Source organism: Aspergillus pseudotamarii, assembly GCF_009193445.1.
Source record: "Aspergillus pseudotamarii strain CBS 117625 unplaced genomic scaffold BDV38scaffold_27, whole genome shotgun sequence".
Classification (NCBI taxonomy): domain Eukaryota; kingdom Fungi; phylum Ascomycota; class Eurotiomycetes; order Eurotiales; family Aspergillaceae; genus Aspergillus; species Aspergillus pseudotamarii.
Window position 1 is genome coordinate 332,734 of NW_022475041.1, and position 26,693 is coordinate 359,426.

The window sequence follows — 26,693 nt, forward strand, 5'->3', positions numbered from 1 at the left end:
TAATCATAGCCAGCGATACCTCCGTTCACGCTTTCCGATCTTCTCGGTGGACGGCAGTCGCAATCTGCCGACGTGCCCATACAAATGGCCCAATGGACAAGGCGACGTGGCGAAGTTCCTCCAGGGCATTGAGAACCGCGACCTCTGGGAAAAGGAACATGGACAGATCTATCGTATTTGGTCGGGCATGAAGTCGGAGGTGTAAGTGGCGTCCAACTCGTATCTCCGGTCATTATATTAACGGGGGCAGGGTTCTCACACAGCCTAGCCATCTGCAGGCTGTTTTCAGGGATTCCAACAAACACACCAAGGCCGAGAACAACAATTCCGGCTATCTCATGAGTGAACTTCTGGGCCAGTGCGTCGGACTCGTGAGCCGCGAACGATGGCGGACTCTTCGCGCCATTACGGAAATCCCGTTCCAGCATGATAAAATGCCCTCCTATCTGGAGCTCATTCAACGGCATACGCGACAGTATTTCGATCGCCTTCTTGCTTCGGGTGACCTGAGGCAGGAGAGAATCCACCCGGCTCAGGACCTGAAGATGCTTCCATTTTGGATCGTCGCCGAGATCTTCTACGGGGAATGCGATGCAGAGATGAGGGCAGAGCTCCAGCAGCTCTGTGTACTCCGGGAGGACCTCTTCAAGCACATGATACAGGGCGGAATCGTGCGTTGGCAATGGTCCAAATATCTCCCTACGGCGACGAACCGAGCTCTAGCCGAGTTCCAGCGCCGATGGAGGACCTTCAATCAGCGAGCCTACGACCGCGCATGCCGACAACAACGTACACTGCCCATCGTCCTCATGACCGAGGCTGCCAGGGCCGGAACAACTTCAGTTGAGCAGATCTACCAGACCATTGACGAAGCGCTTTTCGCCAATCTGGACGTCACCACCGGTGGAATCTCCTGGAACCTCGTCTTCTTCGCCGCCCATCCGGACATCCAAGAACGCGTTCGACAAGAGGTTCTATCTGCGACGGACCATGACACATATCTGCTCTCCTCCTCCACCCTACTCGCAGCCTGCATCTCTGAATCCGCCCGTCTGAAGCCTCTTGCTGCATTCACCGTTCCGCAATCCGCCCCGACTGATCGCGTTATTGGAGGTTATAACATTCCAGCCGGGACAAATCTAGTCGTGGACACCTATGCGCTCAACATCCGCAACGAGTTCTGGGGGCCAGACAGCCAGTGCTACCGGCCGGATCGCTTCTTGAAACATCGGGCGACGGAGCTGCGGTACCAGTATTGGCGTTTTGGATTTGGTCCCCGGCAATGTATGGGTCGATATGTCGCCGATTTGGTGATTCGGACGCTGCTGGCCCACCTCGTAGCGCATTACGACCTGGGCTGGTTGCAAACAGACCCGGGCAAGAATAGCACATGGCAACGGGACTTGGAGTCGTGGATTACGATCCCCGATCTGTATCTGAGATGTACCCAGCTTAGGAACGTTTAAAGGGGAAGTGACACTCAAATAGCGGCCAATATTCTTGTCACTACATGGAGATCTTTCACAGTTGCTAGGACCACATTGGACATAGTGCAATAGACAAACAACATACAATCGATTGAACAATGTATAATACTATTCAATGTCCGAGGGTCGGAGCGCGCTGTAGAACCCTTGCCACCGCTGGCCGACTAAGCATTCTCTCACTCCAGCGCTTAATATGGGGCCAATCCTTGATATCCACGCCGAGGAAGGTGAACATCCAAGGCATGGCAAAGGGAAAGTAGGAGAGATCCGCCAGTGTGGGCCGATCCTTCAGCGCAATGTACTGTTGTCCAGGCTCCTTCAGCCTCTTCTCCAGGATATCCCACTGTCTGAGGGTATTTGCGTGTAGTCTATCACCAGCCGTCAGAATCGTACCCACAGCGACCATTGACAGTGAGAGATAACCTACTTTTCAATTGTCCGAGGGAGTTGAACGGGGTTGGCCCGCGTGGGATAGCCTCGCTTGAAATACAACCAATACTTGGCTGTTGGCCTGTGACATGGAATGATTAGAACAAATCGCGTTCCCTATTCCCAGGCAGAATGCCCTTACCCAAGGGCGGCAGTTTGGTATGCCGTCCACGATAGAATGGCCCCCTTCTCGGCCACAGTTCGCCCACTCCAGGTGCCGTCGGTGTCGAAGCGATCGACCAAGTACTGCAGACAGGCCGTGCTCTCAAAGACGATCACCTTTTCCCCGGTCACCGGGTCTTGGTCTTTCAGGGATGGCACCATCCGCTCGGGATGAATACTATAAAACCATTCATCACGGGTGTCAATCACCGAGAGGACATGCGGAAATTGTATCTCTTCGGCCAGGATCAAGGGCTTAATGTAGTTGATGTAGGAGGTTTCGTCCGCTGCCGTCCGGTTACTAGGAAGCGTGGTGGACAGAGACGATGACCTTACCTTTGATTATGTAGAGGATTACTCGGCCATCGTATTCCATATCCCCCATAACGACGGCCCCATTGGGATCTGACAAAATGGCGTTGCTAGACATTGTTCTTTACAGAACGGGGTTACGCGTTTAGGCGGCTGGAGGAGAAAATAATACAAATAAGGGTAAGTAAAGCAGGAAGGTTAACACGAGGAGAAAGGGTACTGCGCGTTGAGTTTATATCTAATAGGTGGGCTAAGAAATTCAAGTATGCCTTCGGTCCCCGGACTCTCAGGCGGATGGCCGGAGGTCAATAGCACAAACCCATGCGCGTCGCATAGGATAGATCCGGGAAACCGCCCAGCCAGACGCCGCAGCCAACGCCCTCCATTGCTCCTCGGATCGTTCCTGACCGTTCGCGGTCATCATCATGTTGATATCGCCGTAACGCGACAGACGTCCCATTTGACCATCCGAGAGATTCGATTCGAGAATCACCAATCGACTGTCGGGACCGTCAATCAAGGCGGCACGGATACAGCGCAGAATCGTGAGAACGTCCGGGTCCTTCCAGTCATGCAGAACCCACTTCATCGTATAGATCTCAAACGCCGGGACTGACTTCAGGAAATCTCCCGCAATGAGGTTTTCGCGAGGAACTCGCTCACGTAGATCGTAGTACGGTCCTTGGGGCTCATGGAAAAGGGTGCACGCGTGTTCAATGGTCCGTGGAAGGTCCAGAATCCCCCCTCGCATCTGGGGATACTCTCGGAGCAGGGAAGCGAGAAATCCGCCACCACCACCGCCGACATCAAGGACGGTCCGGGAGCCGATCTCGTGCCAGGGATAGTCGGCCACGATGCCAGGTGCTTGGGCAATAGCACCTCCACCAAGGGTGCGGTGCAGACGCGGCAGCCAGCCCTGCGCCTGAAAATAGGTGAACATATCGTCACGAGTGTCAAAATTTATCTGAGCAGCCCACCGCGCCTCCTCGCGCCGGATGGAACGAGGAATCCCCCGGGCAATATCATAAAATTCGTTTCCATACAGGTCTACCCAGTTGTGCCACTGTGTCCAATGCTCCGAGTGCAGCAGTTCGGACACCCGGTTGTTGCGGTACCGGTGGGAGACCGCATCGTAGTCAAAGATGTTATCGTTGCGCAAAACTCGCAACACCTGTTGCAGTCGGTCTGGGTGTCCTCCACTGGCATCAGCTAGTTCGTCCACGGTCATACCCGCCTTGTCGGCGCCGGCGAGGATGTCGACCAGCTTCAGCTCCACGGCTGCACAGAGACATTTGGTGCTCACGTAACCTGTTCGGCTCCTGTTAGTGACTCCTCTGAACGCCGATACAGAGTATTTCCCGACCTAAGAAGTGATCTGCAAGGATCAGATGGCCCGGTTCGAGCAGCTGTTGGGTTTCATGCAGAAGGTTGATGGTCTTGCCGGCCAGGGCTTCCAGGGCAGGGTCTGGCAGTTCCTGATCAGTATGGAGCGTCTGAAGCAGTGCTTTTTGGCTATTGCTCCGGAGGATTTCAAGTGTTTCTTCCACCTGTCGGTTTAAAGCCTCCAGGCTAGTTTGGAGCGCGGTTCGTTCGACGTCGGTCAAGGGGGAGTCCATGATCGTGGTCATTCCCGTAGAGGAAAAAGGTATGGTCGTTGTGAAAAGGTCGACGGACGGTGGATAGGGAAAGGCTTTGTCCATATTATAACCCTTCGCACCAGGATTTATGACGCTCGATAGCGGCCATTCGGTCCTTAATCGGCGACCGACGCCGGACACTACGCCCGACAGACAGCAACTGCCATATATCCAACTGGGACCGACAGGCTTTCCCTAGCTCGTCGAAATATTCTGCACGCCCACTCTCCATCTTCTGTTTCTGCCATGTGCGATTCTTCTCAGTCGGCGGCGGACGTGCTGATTATCGGCGGTGGTCCTGCTGGTTCAAATGCGGCATGGGAGTTAGGACAAGCGCACCACCGTGTGATTCTGTTCAATGCATCCGATGACCGTCTCCGCGATCCAGACATGAACGCGGGTTCCACACGGCCGGCGCTGGACCTCCTTCTCCATTCCCGTCGTAAAACTCCCGATGTATTCCACCCCTTTCGACAAGAGATCGGTAAGGAAAGCTCCGAGGTCAGCGTGCACAGTCAGCGGATTACTCAGGTGCGGCGACTGCCGAACGGGTTATTTGAAGCGGCGGATGATACTGGTCATGTCTGGACGGCAAATGTCCTAGTTCTAGCTGACGGCGCAGAGGATATTCTGCCTGATATTGACGGGTACGACACCTGTTGGGAACAACAGCGCATGTACGTTGTCCTCTGCACCTGAGATGTTCTCATACCACTGACAGATGGACCAGCTTGACACACCCCGCTGAAAATGAGCCGGGCTCTCTCACCTTCAGTTGCCTCGCCGTTTTGGCCGTTGGTGATCTGGCCGAGTTGACCATGGCGCTACATACGGTGTGGCAGGCACGACAGTTTGCGGCGTCAGTCCGTGTCTACACCCATGGTGATGAGGATCTCGCCCGAGCCCTCGAGACACGGATTTCCCCAAACGCCGGAATCGCCATTGAGACGACCCCCATCCAATCCTTACAACCTGGGGCCGATTCCCCATCTCAGGTCGTCGTTCACCTGGCGGATGGCAGCTCAATCGTTGAGTCCCATGTGTTTCATCGTCCCGCATCTCAACTGCAAGGGCCATTTGCCCGTCAGTTGAATCTAGAATTAACCGAATCGGGGGCTATTCGCATCTCAGCGCGTGTCCCTTACATGACCAGTCTGGATGGAGTGTACGCGGGGGGCGATTGCGCGTCCCTCGGACAACGTACGTTGTTCAAAGCATTAGCCATGGGCCAGGGGCTGGCGGCGGCTGTAGCAGCGCGGTTAGAACGGGGAAAATGGGGAAATGCCGTGGAAGAACAGGACTGAACCTCGAGTCTCGACTTTTGTGTCCTCGTGGTTTGTTGTATCTTTTAGTTGTTTCTGTTGTGTGTGTACTGGATTTCTTGTTTGTCAATAAGTCAAACATTCCCAACCGAGCTTAGTGCTCTTCTGTCACGGGTTCAACCCAAACAAAATAACTGAAAATGGAATCTCTTGAGTCCGATCGAGAACGAGGGCTTTGGTCTTCTTCGAGGACGACATGATATAACTATTCAGGATATTGTCCCCTTGGCACTGTATATAATAATTTATGAAGCCGTAATCTGAATATGAAGGTCGGTTGCTGGCCGACAGGAGTCATCATGTTCTGCTTCACCTGATGGGCACAGAAATATATAATCCCACCGCTCGCTCAATGCTCTAAAGTATCACCAGCTAACCTATAACTATCTATAATAAAAACTCCTTGTAAACTACAATGGCTTTTTCTTTGGCTTATTTGACACGTATATTCCGGGTTATCAATAACATAGAGCGTCAATGAAGTGATTTCGACTTCTGGGAGATATTCGTGACGCGTTTTGAGCGAGGGGAACCTGAAGAATCAACAGATTGCCTTTTATGGCAGGCGGTCAAAGGTTTCTTTTAGACCTTCGATCCTCAGGCACCAGCCCGCTCACTTTCCACTTGTATTTCGCTATTTTTAATCTTTCTTTGCTTCTCAGTCTAGCCAGTGGGTCAACTCCACTCTCACCATGGCAAAAAGTAAGCACTAAGGACAGCGGGATCGACATCCGTGGGAAGACTCCCCGAGCTAAAAGACAAAGATCCACAAGGGATCCATGAATGGCCTCGGCGACATTTCGCCCCAAAAGTCTCCGGCCTCAATCTTAGGGATGTCGGTGACCGGGGCTTAGGTTGACTTGGAAAGACGATGGGAGGGAGAGATTTAAAGGGCGTTCCGCTCCCAGAGCTGGCCCCACGACTCATTTTACCCCGTCGATCTCCGTGCTATTCCCTTCTCTCCTCATACCATGGCTGCTCCGCTCTTTGATTGTTTGATTGTCGGTGGGGGTCCTGCTGGCCTGGCTGCTGCCCTCGGTCTCTGTCGGGCGATCCGCACGGCGGTTGTTTTTGACTCCAAGAGTTACCGCAACCCGACCGAGCATATGCACAATGTCTCCACCTGGGATCATGCCAATCCCCATGACTACCGGCTCGCCGCGCGCAAAGAGCTGACCGAGGGCCGTTACAACACCGTGACGCTGGCTGACGTGGCCTTGCACAAGATCTGGAAGCTCGACTCCGGTGAGTTCGAGGCCACTGATGCTGTCGGCAAGGTCTGGAAGGGGCGGAAGTTGATCCTGGCCACCGGTGTGAAGGATGAGATCCCGGAGCTGCCAGGATATGCCGACTGCTGGTCCAAGTCCATGTAAGTCATGATGACCTGATGCGCACAGCTTCCATTCTCACCTGCTGGTATAGCTACCACTGCCTCTTCTGCCACGGATTCGAAGAGCGCGGTGCCCCCTCCGTCGGCGTCCTGGCCATTGGCCCGGTTGCCAACCCCAAACCCGCCGAACATCTCTCTCGACTCGCCCACAACCTTGCCAAGACCGTCACCATCTATACCAATGGCAATGGGGAGCTCGCAGCGCAGCTCCGCCCTTCGATCGAGAAGGACCAATGGTTGACCCTGGACAACCGGGTCATCAAGCAACTCCACAAGACTGACGGCATTCCCGTCCGGGTGGAGCTGGAGGATGGCACCACGAAGGAGGAGGGGTTCTTGGTTCATGCCATGAAGACGACGCCGCGCTTGGACTTCGAGCATAACCTGAACTTGGAGCTCTCGGCGCAGGGCACAGAGCTCGTGGCGAGTCCTCCCTTCAGTGAGACCACCACACCGGGCTGCTTCGCCACGGGCGACTGCGGCATGGCCATCAAGGCGGCCAGTATGTCCATGAGTAATGGATCGCTGGCAGCGGTGGGTGTGGTCTCGCAGCTGGCGTTTGATGAGAAGGCGAAATAAGTGTGATATCCAAGTGGAAGTAGTTCATGAGCGAGTCCTTTGTTATAATAATTTCCTTATCCAGTGAACCTGTGTCGAAGCCGCGTCTGTAATTATATTGTGGTAATTTCGTCAAGACAACATGTAGATATTAGTGGCTTAGAGATGAGTGGAGAGTCTGTAAATCATTTTACCCCAATTGACGAATTTATAGAGAGTTCAACGCATGATGTCGGTTTAAAGTACGGGAAGGGCAACGTGACACGGCTTGGTCCAGACTCATTCCCAACTCAATCCCTACGCCGAAGTTTGTTCCAAGTTCAAGAAGAAAACCAGTTGCCATTGAAATCCTAACCGAAAATATACTACAAAGCTTCCTACGCATGGTCCTCATAGAAGACCAAGCACCGCACTTCAACACTTTCACGCAGCGGAGCATCTTCCGGGGTATCAGGATGCTGGAAAGCACAATGGGCACACACTGTAAACACTGTGAGCCGACGTTCCACTATCAAGTCAAAACGGATGAACATACTATGTCCCGAAATGCCTTCCTTACTGTCCCAGATCTTGATCAACGTGCATTCATCGGTTTGTTGTCCATCAAGATAGTACCAGCGTTGGTTCTCGTCGTGGCTGATGCTGACGGTCTCACCACGGAGCTCAAATCGGTTGCGGTAGAGCTTTGTCGGATGGATATGCGCTCTGGCTAATGTACTGCAGTCCATGACAGCCAAGGGCCAGTCTTGGACGGGGCCGCGGAGAGGACGCCAGACACTGCAGTCGCTACGATGAGACTGGAGTCCTCCACAGGGAAAGGATTACATACTTGACGATTTGCGCGCGACCCTTGAGAAGCCGGTCGGCTTCTTCGGGAAGATGCTGGTAGACGCGGCGCCGGGCACCAAGGGGAGACCTGCAAAAAAAGGGTCAATGGAGTACAGATTGAGACGGCGTATGGCACCTACTGGTCGCAGTGAACCTGACACTCATTAGCTGCGGGCTAGTTACTCACGGACAAGAACGCTTACCGTGCTTGCGGGCTGTTCGCGGCCATTAGGGTTCTTCCCAGCCAGGGAGACCTCACGACGTCGCACCGTGTGATCGAAGATGACCACGCGTGATGCACCCGTTTGCCGCTTGATAATCTGCTCCACGAGGGGATAGTAGACCTCACGGACTGCCTCCTTGTCACCAGCGCGGATGGTCTCCAGAATCTCAGGGCGGTTGCCGTCGGAATCCACGGCGAAAGCAAACCCATGCGTGTCGAGCTGGAAGGAATCGCGGAGCGGACGAGCATCATGGACGGTGACATTGTGTGGTTGCTGTGTGAAGTTGCATACCTCGAAGCCCTCATCAGCGGCTGATCGATAGAAAGGGGACTCATCCGATGCATGGCGCGGAGCCATAAAGCTCATTTGAGCGGGATAGTGAGCAAGTGAGGTCATGTTGGAATCAGTCAATGATTAGCTCGTGCGAAGAGGTGTCTGTGTGAGACGAGTTTAGTGAAGATATGACTTGTCCTCCCTGACTCACGACAAGTTATGTACTTCTGTTTCGCAACCCCCGGCTGCGTCTACCAGTTGGGAAGCCGATCGGTGACCGGCAGTGCCTATGGTGGCCTACGTATATCATGTCCGATGGGATGTTCATCCGTACATCGGATCACTTATCTTGCCATCATCTGAATTCCACTTGCTAGTAAGGCCTACGTCAACGTTTTGTCACAATGGCTTCTGAATCCTCCATCCCTCTCCACGACTGTTTGATCATCGGCGGCGGCATTGCGGGCTTGTCGTCCGCCCTCAGTCTGGTGCGTACGCTCCACACAGCTGTCGTCTTCGATGAGGGTATCCATCGTAATGACCAGGCGCCTCATCTCGCCACCGTTCCCACCTGGGATAGCCAGGACCCGAAGCGCTTCCGTGACGCCGCCAAACTCAACATTCTGAGCAAGTACAGCACAGTCGAATTTGCCAATGTCAAACTAGAGAAGGTGGCCCAGCTTACAGATGGACCCCACAAAGGATATTTCTGTGTCTGGGATACTAAACAACGACAGTGGTTGGGACGGAAAGTGATCTTGGCTATGGGAGTGGAGGATGTTCTTCCCACGATCGACGGATTTGCGGAATGCTGGACCCAGGGAATGTACGTATCTCATGGAGACACAGATCGAGTTACTCTTCTAGACTACTGACACTCATCTAGCTTCCATTGCCTCGTCCACCGGGGCTACGAGGAGCGTGGATGCGCATCTGGAGGCGTTCTGGCTATTGACGGTGATGCCAGCTTCTTCGCAGCACGGCATCTGGCCTTCCAAGCGCGGAACCTAACAGATAATGTCGTTATCTACACCCATGGAAATAACGAGCTGGCACAAGAGGTCGAGCTACAATTGGGGCCCTGCGGCTTCCGGGCCGAGTCGCGACCGATTGCAAAGTTCGTGCAGCATCCCAAACGGGCGCAGATGGAGGTCCACTTCCAGGACGGTCAGTCCGAAATTGTTGGCTTCATGGTACATCGACCGCGAACCAACATTCGTGGGCCATTCGCGGAGCAGTTGGGTGTGGAAATGACTCCAGAAGGTCACATTAAGACACAATTCCCCTTCAACGAGACCACTGTGCCTGGCGTTTTCGTGGCGGGAGACGCCGGGTCACAATTCAAGATTGGCACGCAGGCAGTGGTGATGGGCGCATTTGCAGCCGGAGGTGTGCAGATGCAAGTGAATGCAGAGAAATGGTCGAAGCCACTGAGCTCCGTGGTACCTCAGTAGTGATATCGTATATGGCAAGAAGAGGAAAATGTTTAGCTGTATCTTCGATGTTGTATGTATCTCGGGCTCCGAGCCCGATGAGTCGCCGATTCTCAGCCCACAGTAGCCCTAATCCACAGTCATCAATCTATATAACGTCTGTACCCACCACTTTATCTTTTACATTTTGTATTTCACTGCCCCAAACCTATAATGTCTCTTCTCAGTTCTGCATGGGCCGCCGTCACGGTGGGCCTCTGTGTGGCGATCGCTCTTTTGTCCGGACGCAGTGCCCAGAGATTTCCACGGATGGGAAAGTCGCGCCTATGGACCTGGATCACTTGGCAGAAACCGACACGATTTGATCTCCCCAAATATGCCAAAGCTGGCTACGAGCAGGTGAGCGATTTCGTCGTGTGTTGTGTTGTGTTGCACTCAGAAGCTGACAATGGGCAGTTCAACAAAGCATTGGGCAAACCTTTTCTCACGAAAGTCTTCGGCCACGACTACGTGGTTCTGCCGTCCAAGTATTTCGATGATATCAAACGTGCGAGCCCTCGAAGCCTGAGCTTCTTTCAAGCTTTGAGCGATGTATGACCCTAAATATTCAGCGAAGGTGACATGTCCGGCTAATGAAGTGACGAATAGGGTCTGAACATGGAGGCTTCGGTCGGCCATCTCTACGCAAGTACAACGGAGATTGACGTGGTTGTCAAGCATTTGAATACTAGACTAAGTATGTGAATGTCACTTGCGATCGAGAGAAAGGTATACTGATCCACATTAGCCCAACTGACACCGTTGCTCTGCGACGAGGCGGAATATGCTATTGAGAAGGAAATAGGTTCTTTACCTGGTATGTACACATATACGACTTCGGATACTCATATTTGAATCAAGTACTGATTGGCCAACGGCTATAGACTGGAAGAAGTTCAATATCTCCGACCTCATCGCTGCCATCGTGCACCGGACGACTAACCGCATCCTGGTGGGAAAAGAACTCTGTCGGAACGAAGAATACCTTGCGATTACTACTAAGTTCTCACGATCGCTATTTATCAGCGGCATCTTTTGGAACTTCGTTCGCTTGGGACCTCTACGCAAATTGGTCGCTTGGTTGACCATCGGACTTCACCTGAGGGACCGCAATGCCGCCGCAAAAGTTCTCCTGCCCCACGTTCTTGCACGACGACAGGAGAAAGAATCTGGCGTCGATGTAGCCACCAAGTATCCCGATGCGCTGCAGTGGACCATCGATACTGCTCCGTCCTTTCCCGGAGACGATGAGCCCTTACATCAAGTCTATCATATGCTGCATCTGACCTTTGCTGCGAGCAGTGCGTCCGGTGTGGGCGTCACTCAGTGTGTGCTCAATGTGCTTGCGTATCCAGAGTACTTGGAGCCTCTCCGTGAGGAGATCTCCACCGTGGTCGCCAGACACAGTGGCTGGACCGACAAAGCTCTGTCCCAAATGGCTTTACTCGATAGCTTCATCCGGGAAACAATGCGGCTTCACCCGGCGGGTTCCTGTGAGTACCCCAAGTGTTCCAACATCTAATAAGAGACACCATAGACTGATAAGACCTCACTAGTAACTGTGGCTCGGACAGTCATGGACGACCATTTCCGATTCCACGACGGTCTAACCCTGCCTAAGGGAACAAACGTCATCGCACCGGCGTTGGCGATTCACTATGACCCCGACAACTACGAGAACGCCCACCAATTCGATGGCTTCCGGTTTGCCAGATACCGTCAGAAGCAAGGCGAGAACCACCGATGGCTCGCGTCGACAATCGACCAGAAATTCCTGCAGTAGGTGTCCCTATTCATGATCTCGTTGTTTAAGTACCTAATGTGATATAGATTCGGCTACGGCAACCATGCTTGTCCGGGCAGATTCTACGCCATTCGCAAGATCAAACTAGTGCTGGCGAAGCTGATTATGGATTATGACTTCCAGTGGGCCCAACCGCGCCCTGTCCATGATCGTCCTGAGGATTTTGCCATTGAGGCGCAGCTGGTGGCTGCTCCGGACACCGAAATCTTGATCCGTAGCCGAAACCTGTCTAAAGAAGAATAGAGATAGGATTCTAAAAGAGGAAGTATTGAATGAAACTGGTTGAACTGTGGTTCAAAGCGACGATCTGATCTAATGTTGCCCACTAGAAATGTAATCTGGAACTCATAGACCAAGACATCATATTCTATTGTACATCGACTGCGTCGACTCAAAACACTTGGATGAGACACTCTGCCGACCATGACTTACGGGATCGGGATCATTTGCACAAAAGGCGCAACTACAGTAAACGGTAGAGGAGGCACCTCTCCCATCTTCAAATGGCACAAGGAATCACCAGGCCACGGCAGCGCAACCCAAAAGGTGACCATCACCCATAGATACCCGACAAGTGGTGCCCATCGGGGCTGATAGGAGCCATACCATTGCTTCCAGAGCCAGATGACGAAGTCCTCCATCGTAATCACAAACGCCTGCCATAGGAAAAACAGGAAGATACCGACAGCAATTTCACTGGGGGTGACATTGCCAGGACGAGGCATCAGAAGCTGTGAGAGAGCGTGCATCATACCGGAGATGGTAAAAGCGAGCCAGAGTTGGGTATAGGACGATGCATTGGTCCCACGGCGGATTCCGACGGCGTCGACGAAGGCACCGGTGATGGTGTTCAAGGACTATTCAATGCCACCGGTGAGCTCTGGACGAGAGAATAATACCGGGACAGGACATACCTTTCGTAGCATTTGGTGCCAGAAGGTCCCCCAGAAGTTTCGCACGGTTGTAGCCGCCTTCAGCTTGCCGAACAAAGGTGGCCAGTCCTAGCAAGACGTTAGTATCGCTATCTATTGCTCTTGCGTGATGGACCAGAAGCCTACCTCAGGCCGACTAATTCCCGCGGCCACGGCCAGGATAGACACCGCGAGGTACTGCATGTTGATAAAGAAATATGGACCCAGCCCAAATGTCAACGCTTTGAGAAAGCTCCATCCCCAACGAGCATCGCGGATAGTGATGTGCTTGGAGTCAATATTTCCCACGGCTTCTGCAGCATCCGTGAAGAAGAAACGAAGGGTCATTTGGGAGACCAGATCCGCCATCAGCAAGACCCAAATCAATTCACTCAGTCGCCACCGCAGGAATCGAGCGCGCGTCATGCGCTCTGGCATCCTCGGTACATTCTTGACTTGGAAGCTCCAGCGGATACCTCGCAGGTTCAATAGGAGAGTTACGGCCCATTTGATCTTTCGCCATCCGAACACGGGCCAGGTCATGGCCTCGTGAGGGACCCGGTCCACTCTCCATAAGTCTGCCTCAGGTCCCCCCGGGGAGGCAAAGACGATCTTCTCTATGGCAGAGAGCCAATGTGGCCAGGCGAGTGCGAACAAATTGGCAACTCCGGGGTTATTGGTGAATCGATTGTATTGCGCAATGGCTGCTAGACTTAGAATCGTCGTCACCGCAAGAGCTCGTCGGCCGTGAAATTGAGGGCCACTGAGGAGTAGGATTTGGGCACCGACAAGCACAAGATGGGGTGTAATGGAGCCATTGGTGGGATATAAGTCCCAGTTACTGAGGGACGATGTGTCTGCGTTGCTCGACATACTGCTGGCACAACTAGGTTGATACTCATTTGATCGAGCAGAAGATTCGAGAGGGTGAAATGACAGAGAGCTCCATTGATGTACCCTAACTATTTGTAAAGACCGAAGACTATTCGGCGACCGAGACAGCCTCTTTTCCCACAGCCACTGAATTTACTGCTTCCCTAGAACTGTTTCCATGCGCTTGATTGCTTCCTCCGCGCGGGATGGCTCCAGCGCAAATGTCAACCGTGCCCAACCTTTCTGATCTTCATTTACATGATATGCCTTGCCTCCACTCACATTAACGCCGGCTTCCTTCAGTTGGGCGATCACAGCCTTCTCATCCTCCCAGGTCTGAGCCTGCGGAGCCACACGGGCAAAGAGGAATGGGGCAGAATTTGCGGGAATATATTGAATATGATTCCTTTTCAGAAAGTTCGTCATGAGGCAATATGCTTCCTGTAGCCTCTTTCTATTCAATCGGAGAAGATCTGGGAGTCGAGGAGATGTGAGGAGGGCTGTCGATGCGACCGCACTGAGACTGGACGACTCCGTGTTGGACGCGAGAGCAAGTGCGACATGCATCGCCTCATTAGCCTGTGTGATGCTACATCCCTGTATTCAGGCTATTAGCTAGAATAGAAGAGGTCTGGAACTCTAGGAGAAATTACCACGCGGAAGCCACTGGAGCCAAAGTCCTTGCTGGTGCTCCAGAATGTGTGCACTCGAGAAAGATCACAACCAATTCCCTTGACATCAATCTGTAGCGCAGAGGCGAATGGCGGTGCATCTGGTAGCTCGGGATTCTCGAAACTGGACAGCGCGTACACCTCATCGGAGATGTAATGGATGCCTTTAGAATGACAGAAGCGGATACAATCCTCCATGACGGACCGGGGATAGCATTGTCCGTACGGATTCTGGGGATTTGTGAGGAGAAGACCTCGAATCGGAACTGTAGACTCTTCATAAGCCTTTTCCAGCGCTGGGATCAACTGCGCCGTCAGGGTATCTGCACTTCTTTCGACATGAACCATTACCGGCACGGCTGATGATCGGGCTGTGAAGAGCCAGTCAAAGCCATCTACAGAAGAGACGTCAGTCCCGGCATGGCCTTCACTTGCCATATGTGATACATACTCCAGAAGGGCGCCGGGACGAGAATGCCTTCGCCCGGTTCACAAAGATTGTACAGGAAAGTATTCAGGCAGGTGGCCGCACCAGGCGCGGTTGCGATATGATCTGGTTCCACCGGGATATGGGGGTGGAAGTATTCATTAACGAATGCTGCCAGAGCCTTAATCAGGTCGGCATCTCCAGCGAACTCATTCGGGTATGACAAGTGCTGTGCGTCTCAGATCAGCACGAACGAGTGTTCAGGCAGGGGAGTGGAGGTGTACGTGAGGTTTCAACCCATCTCGTATGGCATCCTTAGTCAACTCAATGATCTCATTTCGCAACAACCAGTTCTCAGCGGTCGATAGATCAATGCGCGGTACAGTGGGTCGAGTGCGCTCTAGCAAGGCAGCACGGATACCAGGCATGATCGCGTCAACATTGGACGCACCACGCTTCGACAGTCCTGCGCCAGCAGAAGCCATCTTGCTCTGTTGGGAATATTTGACTTTGGAGAATCGATACTTTTGCTTGGTGACATCTCATGGGCAGTCCAGGTAATTTCTATGGGTATAAGATCCGACGTGGTGATCGTCGGTGCCCCCAGCTTCGGGGGCCGAACAGCACTGAGCCCTCATCTATCTGCTACTTATCAACAACCCCCGAGATGCTAAAGCTGCCTCACCTCCTGTGAGCTGCTACGCTGTAAATTATCTCACAATGCGGCTGGGAATGCTAACACTGGCCCTGTGCTGGGCCTATCCGGGGACTATCTATCTCTCTTATTTCCTTTCGAGGCTAGGGATTGCCTTGTACCGGAAGCACAGAGATAGCGCCACGGGCGCTTGGTATGAAAAGCATCGGAGGGCTGCGTTTACGGCCATCTTTTGGCTGCAGCTCGTACAATGTTTCGATTTGGTCAGTGGCAGAACTCTCTCTCATTGGATGTGTTGATTAATCGTGAGCGTTGGGCAGGCAATTTCCATTACCACCACTGGATATGCAATGAGTATCAGTCCTCATGTGGAGGCTTGGTGGGTTGACAAAGGTTTCTTGGTATGTCCCTGCAAGCTTCTCTAATACCCAGAGTTTCTGATAGGCGTAGGCGTCGAATATCGCGGTGTTCATGTTCCTGGCGGCAGGCTTGCTTCCAGATCCTGATGTGCCATTTTCTCCATCTCTGTCGCATTCCCATGCATGGATTGCCGGCAGTATTATGGAGGGTCTTCAACTGGCGATGTTCTGGTCCCAAGAGAGTCCAGCCTCTGTCCTCTCGAGAGTTGAGTACCTTCAACTGGGACTGGTCATGGTGCGATTAGTCTTGTTCGTCGCCATGGTTGCGTTCTATCTCCAGCCCATGTACGCATGGTCGCGGATCCAACTGGATGAAACCGAGCCGTTACTAGGGGACGTGGATTCTAAACCGGTCCGAGATGCGCAGCATGGTGGATGGCTGGACTATGTTGTTGGGTTCAGCACATTGTTCCCATTCTTATGGTCGGTTGTCTTCGTTGCCTCAATGGGATGTTAACTAAACCAGGAAATAGGCCATCTGATTCCCGTCGCTTGCAACTAAGAGCCATATTCTGCTTCGTTCTGCTCGTCCTTCAACGCGTGGTGAATATCCTGGTGCCCCATCAACTCGGAATTGTCGTGGCCCACCTGGGCTCTGGCACAATCCCTTACCAAAGGATTGCCATTTACATTGCCTTGCGCGCCCTTCAAGGACAGCAAGGCGTAATTGGATCCATCCGGGCCCTTCTGTGGATCCCCGTGAGCCAGTCGACGTACCGCCGACTCACGTCCTCCGCGTTTGACCATGTGCTTTCTTTATCCCTTGAATTCCACCTGGGCAAGCGCATTGGAGAGGTCATGAGCGCACTCAGCAAAGGAAGTGCACTCAATACCTTCCTCGATGGATTGGTATTCCAGCTGTTTCCCATGGTCGCCGATCTGTGGATTGCTGCGCTGTACTTCTTGATCCAGTTTGACGCCTTTTACTCTCTCATTGTAATCACTGTGACTTGGCTCTACCTCTTTGTAACGATATACATGGCCAAGTATCGCGGCCGCGCGCGCCGCGAGATGGTGAATCGGGAGCGGGAGATGGAGGCCGCGAAGTAAGCTCTCTCTAAGTCTTCATAAGACACTCCACAGGTGGATTAACCGAAGATAGGACGGATGCCCTGATGTCCTATGAGACAGTTCATCACAACTCGGCCGTTCCTCATGAGATCAGCCGCTTTAACCGCCTGGTGCAAGCTTTCCAAAAAGCCGAGTACTTTGTCTTCTTCTCACTCAACCTGCTCAACGCCACCCAGAATTTGCTCTTCACGGCAGGAGTGGCGATCGTCTGCTTGCTTTGCGCGTATCAAATTTCCGCAGACATGCAGCAAGTCGCCATGTTCGTCACGCTACTCACCTACCTGGCCCAACTCCAAGCTCCCTTGAACTTCTTCGGAAGCTTCTACACCCAGGTCCAGAATAACCTTGTCGACGCTGAGCGGATGCTCGCTTTGGTAAGCCTTCTCCCTCATTGTAGGCAGCGATGATTGCCCACTGACCAAGTTTCACAGTTCAAAGAAAAGCCGTTGGTCCAGGATCGAGACGGCGCGATCGACCTCACCAGTTGCGCTGGTCGCGTGGAGTTCACCAATGTGAACTTTGCCTACGACGAGCGCCGTCCGGCATTGCAGGATGTGAGTTTCACCGTCGAACCCGGGACATCAACCGCTATCGTGGGAGAGAGTGGGAGCGGCAAGTCCACCATCCTGAAGCTCTTGTTCCGGTTTTACGATGTCGCAGCAGGCTCCGTTCGATTCGACGGCGTCGATGCCCGGGATATGACCATCGCCAGCTTGAGAAGCCACCTCGGCGTTGTCCCACAGGATACAATCCTCTTCAATGATACGCTATTATACAACCTGCTGTACGCCCGACCTCATGCAACGATGGAAGAAGTGTATGCGGCATGTCGTGCAGCCAGTATCCACGATCGGATCTTGAGCTTTCCCGACGGTTATGAGACCAAGGTTGGCGAACGAGGGCTGCGGCTGTCTGGTGGAGAGAAGCAAAGGGCAAGTCATACTATCGCCAAGTACTTCGTGGCCAGTTACTAACCATAGGACCTTCAGATCGCGATTGCTCGGACATTCCTCCGATCGCCGCAGATTCTGCTTCTCGATGAAGCCACGGCCTCATTGGACTCGCAAACTGAACGTCTGATTCAGGGGGCGCTGGACAATATTGCGAAGGGCAGGACGACTATTACAATTGCGTAAGTCACTTATTACACCTTCTGAAAGCGTGGGTGTATATCAAACTTACTCCGTCCAGTCACCGTCTCTCTACCATCACCAAGGCCGACCAGATTATTGTCTTGCACCAGGGACGTATTGTCGAGAAAGGAACGCATGAAGAGCTATTAGCAGCGAATGGAATGTATAGCCAAATGTGGGCGAAGCAGACCAAAGCGAAGGAGAAAAAGGATTGCAATGCCACTCTGGTGGACATCGCTTGAATTATCTGTTGAGTTTATTTTATTTTTAGCTATTTATTTGACCCAGGAATTTCAAGTTCAAAACATGAACTCGACAAAGTAGAACTACAAACGCGAATATTGAACAAGATAGCCCTATAGCAAACAAAAGTCACAATCCCTGGTAGAAATGCGCACCTTAATACAGTATCCAAAGTAGCCTTCGTTTATCTGATCATGGAATATATAATATATTCTTGAAGGACTCAGGGAGTGCGCGTTAATTGGCATCAAAATATATATTCCGGAGGAAAGAATACCTATTCTATATCAACGGCGGGTTAGAACAACTAACACATTAGCAACCAACTTAAGGACTTCCATTACAATGCGTGCCCAACTGACAGAAATCATATCACAGTACATAGCAGCCAGTTGAGAATCTATTGAGGTGCAAGGCCAAGCTCTCTACCAGCTCTTGCGGGTGGAAAGCTTATTGAATTACGACAAGCTGAAGGTACAAATTGACGCAATCCATTTCTGGAGTATTGTGAAATTACCGTATATCACTTGTTGATTGATAACTGTGTCTATTTTACAATTGCATACCCTGTGGTAGTTCTACCCCAACCATAACAAGACATAGAAAAGAGCCTATTGAGCCTTTGATACTGGACCAGTCTCCACCCCTTCAACCGACGTCGCCGCACGATCCTCAGACCCCTCGAGGCCGAAGTCTGTCTCCAGCGTCGTGCGCAGTTCGATGTGCTTTTCCACCACGACCAAGGCGAACCCGAGCAAGGCAAACGCCATTCCCACCTGCCACACGGTCTGTAAGCTATCGGTGTAGATACTCCGAACAGCGCCTGCTTCTTCGCTCAGCTGGGAAAGAAATGAAGTACCCGCCAAAGAATAAGCGCCGCCGTGAGCGAGTTTGCCGCGCACGGTCGCATCGTGGACCCGACCGAGGAAACGGTCGACCTGGCCGTTAAACACGACGGCTGGGATCTCGACGCCCCAGACGAAGCCAAAACTGCGGAGAAAGGCATAGGCACTCGTTGCAGCCGCATTATCAGACTCGGGGAGCGCAGCTTGAATGGCAGGGAGAACACTCGTCAAAAGCAGTCCATGCCCGAGACCTACGAGACATTGCAAAATCACCCACTCGGCCTTTGGCGTCCCTGCATCCCAGGTGCTAAAAACACCCATACAGATGGAGAGGAGGGCAAACCCTGCCCAGTGCAACGGACGATAGACCCCTGTCTTGCTCATAATAGCGCCACCCACGATGGCAGAGGGAATCATGAACCCAGTGAAGGGGATGACGTCGACACCGGACATGGTGGTGGATTGTCCCTTGACTGTCTGGAAGTACAGGGTCAAGAAGTACACTACCCATTGCATCAGCATCGCGGCGAGGAAGGCCAGAACGTATGCCGTCATAGAGGTTCGGTTGCGAAACAGCCGTGGGGGCATCGTCGGCTCTAGGCAATACGGTGAGGCCTCAAAAATGTGAAAGAGGACCCAACCGAATGCGCCGAGGATTAGTGGAACCAACACTTGGTACGACGACCAGGGGTGAACCGATCCGCCGATGACCAGAGCATACATAATGGCACAGATGGCCGCAATGAAGATCGTGTTTCCCACCCAGTCGACTCGGGCCAACGCCCGTCCCCAGCTGGCCTCCCGTTTATGCTGCACATTCAAACACAGAACCAAAGCCACAAGGGCCACACCGGCACAGGGTAGATTGATGTAAAAGACCCATCGCCAAGTGGCATGCTGAACCAAGGCGCCTCCCACCAGCGGACCGAGCGAGATCCCCAAGGCGCATGTCGACAACGCAATCCCAACATATTGTGCCCGCTCGCGCAAGGGGACCAGATCGCACACGATGACTTCCAGCAACAGAAGAATTCCTCCGGCTCCTAGGCCTTGAACGGTGCGGCCGGCGATCATCATCCCCGTGGACGTCGCGCCGCCACAGATACCACTCCCCAGAGCGAACAAGCACATGAGGATGATCATGGGATTTCGACGGCCCGCGATGTTGGAGATCTGTCCGATCAGGGGCTGCACGACGGCCGACGCCAGCGTGTACGAATTGGCAATCCACACATAGTTCTCGCCGCCATCGAGCTCGCGCGTAACGGTGGGCAATGCGGTGGTAATAGCGGTGATATCGAGCGAGGCCACAAAGGACGCAAAGCACAAGGAGACGAAAACCGCCCAGAAACGAGTGCCACGGGTGCCAGTTGACTGCCTCTCCGGTTGACTATCTTCTGCCGACGGCGATGGTACGTCCATGACGAGTCGACGGTGCTCGGCCCCGTCGGAGTAGGTATGAATGAGACTTCCTGGAGACCGACGAGCCAATATCTTTAACGTTGCACCAGGAACGAATAATAAAAAAAAAAATACCCCAATGCTTCAAGCTTTCGAATAGGTGACACTATCCCCAGACGCTGGGTGTCTCGGTTTGCCAAGGAGAGCAATAAGGGTGGACCTCTACGCCCGGTGGCCGAAGAAAGGGGCCCTCAGCCTCCACGAAATCAATAGTTTCATGCCTCCTTCGGGTGCCATTTGTCATTCGGGGGCCGTTTTGGGAACCATCGAGGGTTTAAGCTTAGCCTCGAGGCAGAGGTTGTGGAGGGTCTTTATTTTTGTTGCATTTTTGCTGCATCAGACGTTTACTCTGAGTGGGATTTTTCTTTTTCCATGTGTTTTTGCCCCAAGGGAGTATTGGAGCAAACAAGTTTTGAAGGCCAATTTCCTCTTACAGTATGGCTGGTTCGTTGGTGCTCCCTAAATTTGAGCCAGACCGAGACCGACTGGTCTGGTACTTGGCATATGGATCCAACCTCTCGTCGCAGACCTTTCGTGAGGATCGACAGATCACACCTCAAGCGGCTGTTGCTGTTGTGGTCCCCGGTTGGCGTTTAACCCTATCGAGCGCGGGTTTTCCTTATCGTGAGCCCTCATTCGCGTCCATCGCAGCTGTTGGCTCAGCAGGACCCACTGATGAGAAACATGATGGACCGTGCGAGCTGCCCCTGCACGGGACGGCCTATCTGATCACTTGGAGCCAGTGGATCAAGATCATCGCCTCTGAAGGGGGCGGGATTGCTTACGAGGAGGCTCTGTTACGGGGACGGCCAATCCAGCCACAGGATCAACAGCGTTGGGGTGCAGAACTCTCTGTGTTGACTCTGGTCAGCACGATGGAACGGTGGCCGGAGTCTCGACCGAGTAAGCGCTACATGGTTCGTATTATCTTTGTGCCGACTTGAGGCTATTCTCCCTCGTGGATCATGAAGTTGATTTTTTATCCTCGCCCAGAGTCTCATCCTTGACGGAGCCCGAGCTGCAGGTTTTCCGGCCAATTACATTGCCCAGATTCGTCACAAACACCCCTGCTATCAGCCTCCGGCTACGACGTGGGCACGCATCGGTGTCACCCTCTTTCTGGGGTTCTGGACTCCGGTTCTAACGCTTCTCAGTCTCCTGACTCATGCCGCTGCTCGTGCTGGGCCTGGTGATGATGGCCACGTGCCGGAAGGGGTGCGAGCTTTGGTGCGATTTGCCATGTTTACTATGTGGTGGATTCACGATTTGATCTGGTCGAGAATTTGGGGTCGTGGTGACGGACTCTTTCCGGGCGGAATGCAACTCAATGGATAAATGTGGAGTTTTGCTCCTGGTATAGCCGAGCAAGTCCAGACACATCATAGTTTAGCTGCATGTTTAGTTTCTTTGGAATGCGAGAGGAAAAGAAAAACAATTCTAAATTAATAGTCCACTAGCTCAAGAATCTCTCAGGACGCGTCAGGGGATCAACAAAAACCAACACAGTGACTGATTGCGAGCTCTGGATTTGTTATTTGACAGGCACCTTCAGAATTCTCTTTTTTAGAACAGTAGCGGCATTCGACGATCATTGTTTGGAGCGAGGCGAAGTCTTTTTCTCCCCCACTGATTGACTTCCGACGATCTGCAACACTAAAGTAGGGTTAGGGTTTAGGGTAGGGACATTCGTGTGGATTACTGCTTCTAGTCGGACGCAGGAGAACTCTGAAGCTAGGGGGGCAGCCATTGCATATTAACTAGGAGGAATTGAGATTAGCCTAATACCGCTCGTCGGGTGACGAGCAGTCCTTTGATTGTGTTGGAACTTCCCTCCACATCTCTCTGGAATCATGTGGGCCAGCGTATTTTTATATCGGGATGGCCCGTCCCGACTAATCAGAACCGGCTATGATTTTCTCTAGTAGCCACGAGCGTATTACGAAATCATTATTGCAGGATTAGGTTGAAGAGCGGACCCCTGATGAAACAGAATTGCCCTATAATCGCTTACGGCGGGGTACTTTCACGGACGTGGGGAGCAGTCCTGGAATCATATCTTTCTCACAGTTTATCACGCTGTCAGGCAGTCATTTAGGTAGAAGACAGTCATACAACGTATTAGATTGAGAGCTTCGAGCCTAGTGTTATTATAGAGCATTGATGTAAAGTAATTTGTGAAGAAACATGTGTGGAGGTGAGAAAATGGTAGAATGCTGGCCCATCTACCAGACCGTACTAACCAAATCACCGACTTCAGCCGGCGTACATATCCCTGATAGATCCACCAGACTCCTTCAGACGAACCTTTTCAGACCTAGAACATGCATGGCATGGGGGCCAAATCGGCTTTGAGGCCCCTTGTGAGTTGATATCGGGACTGTTGCCTCAACCACAGGCTGACAGGAACGCTAGTATCGGCATCCTGCGGTGGTAGAGGCATGGCGCGGCAATTGTGATCAAAACCCTGCCAAAAGAGGAATATCGTCTAGATCTGTCAGCTTGTTGGCTGTGCTCTTTAGCGACTGCTAATTTGGGAAGACACAGACGGTCTTTCGGTGCATTCTTCTGGGGAAGCTTACCCTGTAAAATATAAGGAATCGGCTTCATTCCGGTGAAACCTATTGCGTGCTCAACTTCGAAACTTCCACCATCCAGATGTCCTCTACTACTTCTACCACCGAGCGGTTGGTTTTCCAGAATATATTTCCCCACGAAATTTACTAACCCTGTTGGACCCGCAGAGCAGGTTCATCCACCAAGCCGGTCCGATGGAGATCTGCCTGCAATCAGTGCCATGCAGCCAAGGTACGATCTACCAAGGATGTTACGCAGAAAGATGTTAACCTGGCTGATGAATAGGTGCGGTGTAGCGGAGAACGCACCGGCTGTGACCGATGTAACAACCTCCAATATCAATGTGTCTATGCCATCTCACGAGTGGGAAAGGTGCCGGGAGTTCGGGCACGCGGCAACAAAGCCGTCCGCACGAGGACAGAGGCACCACAGCGACCTGAAACGGCGAGTACACTGCCAGATGCAGACGGAATTGTGGGGTTCCAGACAGATCAGCAATCGGAGAACGATCGCCACAGCCGTTCAGACTTTGGGGAGGAAGATGCGGCTCCCGATGCGCTCTCACCCCAGTCTCACAGCGCGCTGTTCCCCGAATGGACGGAAGCCAGCGACAAAAGTTTGAACACTTACGAGCCTGCCGATCTCTTCATTCTCCCCAGCCAGTTAATATCCTCGGATCAAGATCCAGGTCCATCCCGAGGCCACTCCTTGCAGCCTCCAAGCCACAGTGGCCATAGCATCGCAGATTCTCACACGGCCGGCATACCAGATGGTGGATTATTCTGCCCATTTAACAAGCCTACAACACCAATCCCTGCGCTTCCTGACCTCGATCTACACATTCAGGACTTCCATCCGATGGATGTTCCCGTCAGCACGCTCGACAACGGCCCACCGGTCAAACGACGCCCGTATTCAGATGCATCCTGTGGGCACTCCAGTCAGAGTAACAAGGGATACATGAACTCAACGTTCCCCTACAGTGAACTGCTCTCTCAGATAGGCTGCCAGACCGACTGCGGTCGCCAGCCCCACCACTACAATTACCGAAGCTGGACAATTCTTATCTGCAACCGCATAGTAGAATTCCTCGAACACCGAATTCAGGGCGGCGTTGTGGCCCTGGATGTGGTCATGCAGACGAATAAAATTACTCTCGGAGAGATTTCCCGCATCCTAAGCAAAGGGGCCCATAAAGAGGGCTCCAACTGCGCCATGTTACTGCTTATCGCTATCGATCAGATTGTGACTTTGTTCGAATGCAGTATGCAGCAGGGCTCCGCCGGCGACAGCGATCGAGCGAGCATCGGAGGCCGAGACTTGTCTGCTCTCGGGGATGAACTTACGGGGGCAAATGTCTTGCCCAACCTTCGCTTTGGACTATTCCAGATTAACCAAGACGAGCAGCTGGCCCTGCGGTCGTATCTCTTGCAACGAGAGCTCCAGCGATGTTTACAGGTATTGAGTAACTTGCGAGATGCGATACCCTTGGAGCCCAATCCATGCACGGCGCTGGAAGCGCGAGTCAAGAAGCTTTGCTCCGCGATCTCAGACTCTCATTGACCCCTGTATATCACGAGTTTCCTTTGTTATGTATATAAATAACGCTAAACAATCTATGCAATAAGCATCACACGACTAGCTTTCATATATGACCAATCTTCTATTTCATTGCTCAATGCTTCAATGGCGTCAATCGAACCTTTAAATCTCCCTTGTCCCACATCATCCAGACCTTTTGCTTAGCATGCCACTCCTTCGATTCCTCCAACAGATTGAACTGAAAGTTCCATAGCAATCGTGTGAGGACGAGACGCATTTCAGCATATGCCAGGCTGGGAGCTGGTTAGTACATTCACCCTAACAATCTCTACAAGTAAGTAAACTCACTTCTTCCCCAGACAGTTCCGAGGTCCGTACGAGAAGGGCTGGTAGGCCTTGCGAGAGTCTTCTTGATATCGCTCATCGCCGCACCACCGCTCCGGGACAAATTTCAACGGGTCCTTGAAGTTCTTCTCCGAAGTCATGGCGGCCAGCTGGTTAACCCCCACGATATAACCTCCTGGAACGAAATTACCACAAACCATTGCCCCACCAGGAGGGGTAGTCCGAGGGAACGTACAGGGGACCGGGGGATAGACGCGCATTGCCTCCTGTAGGACAGCATGTAGATATTCCATGGATTGGGTGGATCGCATGGTGATCTCTGGCTCGGTTTTGAAGGTGGTGTGGATTTCCTCGCGAAGCTTCCGCATGACCATTGGATTTTTCAGTAGATAGAACAGGGTTCCTAAACCGTGCGACGGCACATGTGTTAGATAAAATCACCACCACTTTTCTTGTCCACCGGAGTGATCATACCGGAAAGAGCTGATGCCGTCGTTTCACTGCCAGCCATGATGAGGATCTGCGCATTGGCTTCTATTTCCTCCGGCGTCATACCCTTCTCCTCCGTCGCACGGAGAATATATGTCACTATCAACAGTTAGCAAGACGTATACCATGACTGATGGAGGACATACTAAAGTCCGGCCGGGTGGTCTCCTTCGTATATCGCTCGCGGGCCTTCTTCTGGCAAAACATGAACTGCTCCTGCAGATCTTGCTTCTGTTGTAATCCGGCAATAGCGAGGATCAGTGAGAATAGACCGGGGACGCGGCGGATAATCTGCATATCCATGACGGATTTGATGGACGTGAAAATGAGCTCAATCCACGGGTGCATGACACCACTTCCGAGACAGCCGAATGACTCGCCGAACGCTAAGTCACCGAGTATGTCGAAGGAAGTGAAATTGAACCAGCGGACCATATCGACCACCTCAGACTTTTCACTGCGTTCACGGAGTTCGTGAATCAGTTGGTCGACATACCCGGTGATGATGTCCTGTTGGCTTCCCAGCGCCTTATCGGACATGGGGTGAGACAGGAGACGTCGGAATCGTCTGTGGACATCATCTTTGGCGACGATCTACATATTGCACGGTTAACGCGACCTTCCACATTATTGACGGTTTCTGGAATACATACAATTGAGTCGACTCCATTCGGTGCAGGTGGGAAAAAGGTCAGATCCTTTTCAAAGCTCTCAGTTCGTTGGCCAGTTCGGTGGCCTGATTCCACAACGAAATCTGTTAGTTTTCGCTATCTCATGGCTCGAGGGATGTCGTACCGCAGATATCTTCCCATGCCTCTGCCGTATTATACGATAGTTCGTCTGGGGCAATCCGAACACAAGACCCGTATTGATCATGCAGTTGTTTTGTCTTTTGCGGCAGAAGACCGACTTTCACATAATAGGAGTAATACCAGCGGGTAGCACGAGCCAGCCAAGGGCCCGGATAGGAGCGAAGAGGGTGAAGGTATAAATTGTAGATTGTCTTTGTCACAACAAAGGAAATCAGCTGGTGGTTGGTGTTTTAGTTAGTCGTTTCGCAGTTGGATGGGAACTGTAGACGTACACCGTAGATGATCGTCAAGGGCGCCGAAGAGAACAACATTATACCCCAATAC

At 52.4% G+C, this 26,693-nt stretch overlaps 12 protein-coding genes across 12 annotated transcripts; 7 read left to right on the plus strand and 5 right to left on the minus strand.

The window, feature by feature from the left end:
• The first annotated feature begins 87 nt into the window (after positions 1 to 87).
• Positions 88 to 1,630, plus strand: BDV38DRAFT_246891 (cytochrome P450). Its single transcript, XM_032054606.1, has 2 exons — positions 88 to 201; positions 251 to 1,630. Exons 1-2 carry the CDS (start codon positions 188 to 190, stop codon positions 1,464 to 1,466), a joined length of 1,230 nt encoding a protein of 409 aa, XP_031913560.1. The 5' UTR covers positions 88 to 187; the 3' UTR covers positions 1,467 to 1,630.
• Positions 1,600 to 4,006, minus strand: BDV38DRAFT_271340 (O-methyltransferase-domain-containing protein; the record flags this gene model as incomplete). Its single annotated transcript, XM_032057299.1, has 6 exons — positions 1,600 to 1,855; positions 1,915 to 1,998; positions 2,059 to 2,365; positions 2,415 to 2,483; positions 2,706 to 3,753; positions 3,938 to 4,006. 6 exons carry the CDS (start codon positions 4,004 to 4,006, stop codon positions 1,600 to 1,602), a joined length of 1,833 nt encoding a protein of 610 aa, XP_031913561.1.
• On the plus strand, positions 3,855 to 5,331 carry BDV38DRAFT_292949 (uncharacterized protein; the record flags this gene model as incomplete). The annotated part of the gene is made up of 2 exons (XM_032062127.1): positions 3,855 to 4,704; positions 4,758 to 5,331. Exons 1-2 carry the CDS (start codon positions 4,274 to 4,276, stop codon positions 5,329 to 5,331), a joined length of 1,005 nt encoding a protein of 334 aa, XP_031913562.1. The 5' UTR covers positions 3,855 to 4,273.
• Positions 5,332 to 6,226: 895 nt separating this feature from the next.
• BDV38DRAFT_87507 (uncharacterized protein) lies at positions 6,227 to 7,496 on the plus strand. The gene is made up of 2 exons (XM_032064077.1): positions 6,227 to 6,718; positions 6,772 to 7,496. Exons 1-2 carry the CDS (start codon positions 6,321 to 6,323, stop codon positions 7,316 to 7,318), a joined length of 945 nt encoding a protein of 314 aa, XP_031913563.1. The 5' UTR covers positions 6,227 to 6,320; the 3' UTR covers positions 7,319 to 7,496.
• A 178-nt stretch (positions 7,497 to 7,674) lies between these two features.
• BDV38DRAFT_283051 (uncharacterized protein) lies at positions 7,675 to 8,745 on the minus strand (the record flags this gene model as incomplete). Its single annotated transcript, XM_032059951.1, has 5 exons — positions 7,675 to 7,778; positions 7,833 to 8,074; positions 8,127 to 8,213; positions 8,266 to 8,279; positions 8,329 to 8,745. The coding sequence occupies 5 exons, from the start codon at positions 8,743 to 8,745 to the stop codon at positions 7,675 to 7,677; spliced, it is 864 nt and encodes a 287-aa protein (XP_031913564.1).
• A 281-nt stretch (positions 8,746 to 9,026) lies between these two features.
• On the plus strand, positions 9,027 to 11,877 carry BDV38DRAFT_271343 (cytochrome P450; the record flags this gene model as incomplete). The annotated part of the gene is made up of 7 exons (XM_032057300.1): positions 9,027 to 9,448; positions 9,509 to 10,064; positions 10,512 to 10,646; positions 10,704 to 10,791; positions 10,843 to 10,911; positions 10,979 to 11,587; positions 11,651 to 11,877. The coding sequence occupies 7 exons, from the start codon at positions 9,027 to 9,029 to the stop codon at positions 11,875 to 11,877; spliced, it is 2,106 nt and encodes a 701-aa protein (XP_031913565.1).
• Positions 11,878 to 12,326: 449 nt separating this feature from the next.
• Positions 12,327 to 15,265, minus strand: BDV38DRAFT_271344 (pyridoxal phosphate-dependent transferase; the record flags this gene model as incomplete). The annotated part of the gene is made up of 7 exons (XM_032057301.1): positions 12,327 to 12,755; positions 12,813 to 12,899; positions 12,957 to 13,650; positions 13,840 to 14,279; positions 14,336 to 14,748; positions 14,805 to 15,009; positions 15,065 to 15,265. The coding sequence occupies 7 exons, from the start codon at positions 15,263 to 15,265 to the stop codon at positions 12,327 to 12,329; spliced, it is 2,469 nt and encodes an 822-aa protein (XP_031913566.1).
• Positions 15,266 to 15,785: 520 nt separating this feature from the next.
• BDV38DRAFT_292955 (P-loop containing nucleoside triphosphate hydrolase protein) lies at positions 15,786 to 18,429 on the plus strand (the record flags this gene model as incomplete). Its single annotated transcript, XM_032062128.1, has 7 exons — positions 15,786 to 15,836; positions 15,886 to 16,277; positions 16,328 to 16,900; positions 16,957 to 17,299; positions 17,357 to 17,857; positions 17,915 to 18,057; positions 18,117 to 18,429. 7 exons carry the CDS (start codon positions 15,786 to 15,788, stop codon positions 18,298 to 18,300), a joined length of 2,187 nt encoding a protein of 728 aa, XP_031913567.1. The 3' UTR covers positions 18,301 to 18,429.
• Positions 18,430 to 18,772: 343 nt separating this feature from the next.
• On the minus strand, positions 18,773 to 20,806 carry BDV38DRAFT_87721 (major facilitator superfamily domain-containing protein). Its single transcript, XM_032064078.1, has one exon. The coding sequence runs from the start codon at positions 20,566 to 20,568 to the stop codon at positions 18,913 to 18,915; it is 1,656 nt and encodes a 551-aa protein (XP_031913568.1). The 5' UTR covers positions 20,569 to 20,806; the 3' UTR covers positions 18,773 to 18,912.
• gliK (gamma-glutamyl cyclotransferase gliK) lies at positions 20,807 to 22,043 on the plus strand. Its single transcript, XM_032064079.1, has 2 exons — positions 20,807 to 21,524; positions 21,601 to 22,043. The coding sequence occupies exons 1-2, from the start codon at positions 21,045 to 21,047 to the stop codon at positions 21,940 to 21,942; spliced, it is 822 nt and encodes a 273-aa protein (XP_031913569.1). The 5' UTR covers positions 20,807 to 21,044; the 3' UTR covers positions 21,943 to 22,043.
• A 1,219-nt stretch (positions 22,044 to 23,262) lies between these two features.
• Positions 23,263 to 24,905, plus strand: BDV38DRAFT_292957 (Zn(II)2Cys6 transcription factor domain-containing protein; the record flags this gene model as incomplete). Its single annotated transcript, XM_032062129.1, has 3 exons — positions 23,263 to 23,291; positions 23,349 to 23,412; positions 23,467 to 24,905. 3 exons carry the CDS (start codon positions 23,263 to 23,265, stop codon positions 24,742 to 24,744), a joined length of 1,371 nt encoding a protein of 456 aa, XP_031913570.1. The 3' UTR covers positions 24,745 to 24,905.
• BDV38DRAFT_283060 (cytochrome P450) lies at positions 24,857 to 26,680 on the minus strand (the record flags this gene model as incomplete). The annotated part of the gene is made up of 7 exons (XM_032059952.1): positions 24,857 to 25,016; positions 25,072 to 25,471; positions 25,543 to 25,656; positions 25,704 to 26,151; positions 26,211 to 26,293; positions 26,353 to 26,584; positions 26,642 to 26,680. 7 exons carry the CDS (start codon positions 26,678 to 26,680, stop codon positions 24,857 to 24,859), a joined length of 1,476 nt encoding a protein of 491 aa, XP_031913571.1.
• Between the last annotated feature and the right edge of the window lie 13 nt (positions 26,681 to 26,693).